The sequence below is a fragment of the Herpailurus yagouaroundi genome, unplaced genomic scaffold (genome assembly GCF_014898765.1).
Source record: "Herpailurus yagouaroundi ecotype Mexico unplaced genomic scaffold, PumYag 197, whole genome shotgun sequence".
In the NCBI taxonomy this organism is placed as follows: Eukaryota; Metazoa; Chordata; class Mammalia; order Carnivora; family Felidae; genus Herpailurus; species Herpailurus yagouaroundi.
Window position 1 is genome coordinate 25,400,726 of NW_024412428.1, and position 6,211 is coordinate 25,406,936.

Here is a 6,211-nt window from a genome sequence, read left to right on the forward strand (position 1 = left end):
ACCCACTTTGAATTCTTACATTCTTTTCTGGTTATATTTCTCTTCTTTTTCTCTTTTTTCTGTCACTTTGAGGGCACATCAAAACCACTGTCATCATAGCAAATTCTTTTTTTTATTAAAAAAATTTTTTTTAATGTTTATTTTTGAGAGAAAAAGAGAGAGGGGGAGGGAGACAGAATCAAAACCACAATGAGATACCACCTTACACCTGTCAGAATGACTAACATTAACAACTCAGGCAACAACAGATGTTGGCGAGGATGCGGAGAAAGAGGATGTCTTTTGCACTGCTGGTGGCAATGCAAGCTGGTGCAGCCACTCTGGAAAACAGTATGGCGGTTCCTCAAAAAATTAAAAATAGAACTACCCTATGACCCAGCAATTGCACTACTATGCATGTATCCAAGGGATACAGGTGTGCTGTTTCGAAGGGACACATGCACCCTAACGTTTATAGCAGCGCTATCAACAATAGCCAAAGTATGGAAAGAGCCCAAATGTCCATTGATGGGTGAATGGATAAAGAAGGTGTGTGTGTGTGTGTGTGTGTGTGTGTTTGTGTGTGCGCACACACACACAATGGAGTATTACTCGGCAATCAAAAAGAATGAAATCTTGCCATTTGCAACTTTGTGGGTGGAACTAGAGGTTATTATGCTAAGTGAAATTAGAGAAAGACAAAAATTAGCACTATGTGCTAATTGACTTGGATGTAAATTGAAAAAAAGAAGAAGAGGTATGTTGTTTAGTTTCCAGATATTTGGAGGTTTTCTAGGTAGTTTTTTTGTTCCTAATTTTACTTTAATTCTGTTATGGCCAGAGAACATACTTTGTGCACTTTCAGGGTGGTTTTTTTTTTTTTTCTTTTTTCAGTTTTTTGAGACTTGTTTTATAGCCTAACACAAGATGAGTGTTCATGTGAACTTGACAAAAATATGCATTGAGTGGAGTGTTTGTCAGGTTTGTCTTCTATTTCCCTCTAGTTTTCTGTTTAATTGTACTTCAGTTAGTGAGAACAGAGTGTTAAAAGTCTCTAACCTTAATAATAGATTGGTCTATTTTTTGTTTCAGTTCTGTGAGCTTTTGCTACATATATAGTGAAACTCTGTTATAAGGTGTCATTGTTTTGCCTTCATGATGAATTGACTTCTTTATCATTATGAACTGTCCCTCTTTATCCCTGGTGATAGTCCCTGTTTTGAAGTTCCCATTGTCTGATATTGATATAGCTGATCTAACATTTTTATGATTGGCATATGCATGGTATCTTCTTCTCTCCTTTTTTTTTTTTTTTTTTAAATTATTTGAGAGAGAGAGACAGAGTACAAGCTGGGGAGGGGCAGAGAGGGAGACAAAAATCTGAAGCAGGCTCCAGGCTCTGAGCTGTCAGCACAGAGCCCGATGCCAGGCTCAAACCCACGACGAACTTTGAGATTCATGACCTGAGCCGAAGTCAGAGGCTCAATCGGCTGAGCCACCCAGGCGCCCCCACTCCTTTTAACATTTTTTTAATTAATTAATTAATTAATTTACTTACTTACTTACTTATTTATTTTGAGAGAGAAAGAGAGAACGAGAACCAAGTGGGAGAAGGGCAGAGAGGAGGGGTGGGGCAGAGGATCTGAAGCTGGCTCTATGTTGACGACAGCAGAGAGCCCAATGTGGTGCTCAAACTCAAGAACTGTGAGATTGGGACCTGAGCTGAAGTCAGAAGCTTAACTGACTGAGCCATCTAGGTGCCCGCCTCCTTTTACTTTTAACCTGTGAGGGGTCACAGGCAGTCCTTGCTTTGTACTTCCTTGGTAACTGAGATTTAATGTCATTCCTGTTCGTGCAAGGCAAGGACTGGCTACAGTTTAAGGTTGGGTTCTCGTAGACATTATGTAATTGGTCTTGTGTTTTTCTCCCCAGTCTGACCACTCACCCTTTTAAGTGTGATGTTTAAATTATTTATATACATGGTAATTGATTTGGCTTGTTTCTTTTTGTCTCAGTTGTTTTTTGTTCTCTTTTCCTTCTTTTCCTGCCTTTGCATTTATCTTGTCTTAGTTTTAGGGTAGTGCAAATATGGGTTTATTAGTTGAACCTCTTTTTTATTTTTTAGGAATTGGTCTAGAGTTTATAGTATGCATCTTCATTCAACTTGTTGCCATATAGTTTCAATGATATTGCACCACTTCATATATAGTTTAAGAATTTTATAGCAATATACTTACACTTTCCTCTTCCCTTCCTTAGTGCTATTGTTATCATGGGTTTTCCGAGAGATGTTATAAATCCCCCATACATTGTTATTATTTTGGCTTTGAATAAACAGTTATCTTTAAAACCTTTTGCAAATGAGAAAACATGTCTTTTGTATTTATCCACATATTGACGATTTCTGACACTCTTCATTTCTTTGTGTAGATTCAGGTTTCCATCTGGTATTATTTCCTTCATAGGGATCACTTTCTGTAGCTCTTTATGGTAATCTCTTCAATTCTTGGCAAATTATATTCCCAACTTGAAAAATATTGTGCTATATTATAAATGCCTAGTTTTTAGTACTAAGTAGCCAGTATTATGGCTGCTGGGGGGGGGGGGGGGAATTATTGACTTTTTTTTTTTTTTAATTATTGGAAGTTTACCAGGTTTTTTTTTTTGTTATTTATTTTTGTATTTTTTTGTTCATCACATTTAGAAGCTCCCATTAAGACTGAAGCAGACATTCTGGTGGAAGATGAGGTTCTTCATAGTGAAACTCCTAAGAAACCAAGTCAAGATGTTAAAGTGACTGTTAGAAAGTATGAGAGCCAAAAGAAAAGTTTTAAAAAGACAAACCCTAAGAGGAGAAAAGATTATCACAACTATCAAACATTATTTGAACCAAGAACACACCATCCATATCTCCTGGAAATGGTAAATGACTGTTCTTTACATTGTAATCTTTGTGTTTTTCTCAGATGATGAAGACAGAGCCACTGGGTTTGTGTGTGGGTTCACGATGCGTGTTTTTTAAGGTCACCAACAACATTTGCTCCTTGACGACTCAACTGTGTATCTTAACTTTGAAGCTTCATTTCACATATAGCTGACGTCTGGTAATGTGTGGAATAGTTACACTTTTCAAAGCTGCTTAAAATAAAAGAATCTAGATTTAACTGATTGGCAAGGAAATATGTATTGAGGTGTGCTGACATTGTTAAAGTTTTCATTGAAAGCACAGATAAATGCAGTGGCAGACTAAAGGGAGAAAGAGGTTTTTATGCATTTATTTTGTGCGTTATTGACTTTATTCTCAGCGTGATATGCTGAAAAATCTTATTTCTTCAACAAATTTTAAAAGAGGAAGCATCACATCTTTTGATTCTAAGTAATGGACATGAAGCTGTTCATTGACCCAGGACTTTCATGCTAAGAGTGATAGAAAATATTCCAAATTTTTTACTAGAGTTGTAGAACTGTTGACATTGTTGAACTGTTGTGTGAAAGTCTGTTTTTGCTCCGTCAGGTAAGTGCTTATGCTGTAGCTAAAGTGTTCTGTGCCTGCACTCTTTGAGGTGTTACATGTAGACACTGTTGCTTCTTCTTAAAATTGATGTGAAATGTAAATTTCAGTGTTTATATAAATTGCATTTTTAAAATACTTACCTTATAAGTAGTAAATTAAATCCTCTCTCCACTGAACATTTGTTCCTCTGTGATGTTTCTAGACTACACTAATGACATCAGAAAAGAAATTGAGTGATCTTCCTCTTTTCTACAAATCACATATGATTCCTTGGTTATGTGTTTCTTCTAAAAGTCAGGGATTTTTAGATTTCTTTTGATTACAATAAGCACAAAAATGAAAAGTTGTAACATTCCAGGAATGTTGGGATTTTTTACTGCTGGTTTCATTATTACTGTATTTATATATCTGCTTATCAGTTTCTATACTGTTTGTAGGTTTGGTTTTAGGAGGGTCCTCTTTGACAGGATTTGTAGATTAAAGAATTGCAGACTTTTAAACCTATATTTCCTGTCCTTTGTTAGATACTCCTAGAGAGGACCCCAAATGTGAACATTGGTGCTGTTTAAAAAGCTAGATAGTCTTGGTATAAGTTAAAAGGAAATGTTCCTGCATTATTTTTTAACAAATAATTTAAATATAATAATATTTTAGATTGTATTTCTTGGATATGTTTTATTTACCAGCTAATCATTTTATTGTTTTTGTTTTGTTTTGTTTTTTGTTTCAGCTTTTAGCTCCAGACATTCGACATGAAAGAAATGTTATTTTGCAGTGTGTTCGGTACATCATCAAAAATGACTTTTTTGGACTTAATGCTAATTCTGCAAAAACTAAAGATGTATAGGTACCTGATGTTTCAGTGCTCATGTAACTCCTAAAGTTAGTAGAGGAAAACATTTTTAAAAGAAAACTGGATTAATAATTAAATTGTCAGCCTCATGGGATATTATGTTGGATTTTTAATTCTTTCCTTTGAATCTATGCAAATAAATACATAACTGATTTTTAAGAGTGTGTCTGTATTGTTGGGGTTGTGCATAATAATTGCTGGCAGAATTCTACTTTTTATTTTTATTTATTTGTATGTATTGCTGTCATATAAGGTAGTTTGCTCTTGGACCAGTTAAGAATGGAAGATACTGGTTTAGTAGTAGAGAAAAAAGCTTTAAAAATGTTGAATTCAGCTGAGCAAAGCTGTAGGTTAGGGAGAGAAATAGTCATTTTGCTTTTAATGCAGGAGAGCAAGAATCATTCTTTATAGCAAGGGGGATTATTATTATTTTTTTTAAATGTTTATTCTTTTTTTCCAACGTTTTATTTATTTTTGGGACAGAGAGAGACAGAGCATGAACGGGCGAGGGGCAGAGAGAGAGGGAGACACAGAATCGGAAACAGGCTCCAGGCTCTGAGCCATCAGCCCAGAGCCTGACGCGGGGCTCGAACTCACGGACCGCGAGATCGTGACCTGGCTGAAGTCGGACGCTTAACCGACTGCGCCACCCAGGCGCCCCCTCTTTTAAAAATAAATCCTATCAATTAATTCAACTCGAAGGTCTTGAAATTTAAAATTTCCCTCTTTATTTCAAAGGACATTTTGAAATTCACCTATTGGCACTACTTAAGTAATTCAAGTATATTAATTAATGTTCAAGTTTGGTATATTAATATAGATATGTCCTCCATGTGTGTTTGGAGTCACTGAAAGTACTTCTTTTTGGTATAGTTCAGAATTGTACCTTTTTAATTTTTCTGTTGAAAACTATGTAAAGCATGGTACTGGATGAGGTCCAACTAATTTATAGCCAAAACAGTAGTTTGTGAAATAACGGAAAGCCTCAGTTTTAAGATTTAATTAAAATTCATCCTATGAACATATTAATTGAACCCTTTTAAAATGTCTTAAATAAATAGATCTTTTTGAGTCCTGTCCTACTAGAGATTTTGATTTTATGTTGTAGTCACCTGTGCTAGCTAGAGCAGGAACTTTCCCTTTTTGACTGGGTTTTTAAAAATCAGTCTGTTGTAGTTGAAAAACTGATTTTATCTGACATGGTGATTATGGAAGTCTATGAATCTTGCCTGCAAGAAAAAGGCAAGAAAGCTGATGGGAGCCTTGAAGGAAGACCTCATCTTATCCAGAATCCTGGAACACCTGGCATGTAACATTATTTGATTACAGAGCTGAGATTAAAATTCATATTAGGTCTGTGTTTCCCAACTTTGTAACCACCATATAGACCGTTTTAGTCTCTTTTATTCTCCTCTTCCAGTGAATCCAATGCTTTTGAAAATCATCTGTCCAGTACATTACTTAATTCAGGTTTTACAGTACTGTTGAGTGCTTGCTTATGTGCCACCACTATACATGGATTAAAGGTATCAACATGAACGAGGCCTTGCCTGACTTTAAGGAACTCAGTTTAATTTTTGTATTATTCATAGTTGTGACTCTTAACCCGTCATCTCATCGTCATGAAGTAACCAGGGTTACAAATGGGGTTGATGTTGTAAAACATGACTTAGTCTGCAGTTTTATCACAGGTTGGCATGCACATTCCATAGGCTGTAAGTACATAAATGATTCCAGACTCCAGGGCTACTTTCACAGACCCCTGGGTCTCCAGGGATGTGCACAACCGCTGCCTTAAAGTGTATTGTGCAACGTTTGATTTTCAATTTCTCTTGTTTTCTAATAAATGTATTTAAGACTGAAAA

General features: G+C 35.8%; 1 protein-coding gene across 1 annotated transcript in view; it reads left to right on the top strand.

The window, feature by feature from the left end:
• Positions 1-4,505, top strand: part of NUFIP1 (nuclear FMR1 interacting protein 1) — a 40,012-nt gene extending 35,507 nt beyond the window's left edge. The window contains exons 9-10 of the mRNA XM_040448489.1: positions 2,684-2,901; positions 4,224-4,505. Coding sequence (XP_040304423.1) covers positions 2,684-2,901; positions 4,224-4,340 — 335 coding nt within the window. The 3' untranslated portion in view covers positions 4,341-4,505. The remainder of the gene's footprint in view (positions 1-2,683; positions 2,902-4,223) is intronic.
• The last annotated feature ends 1,706 nt before the right edge of the window (positions 4,506-6,211 follow it).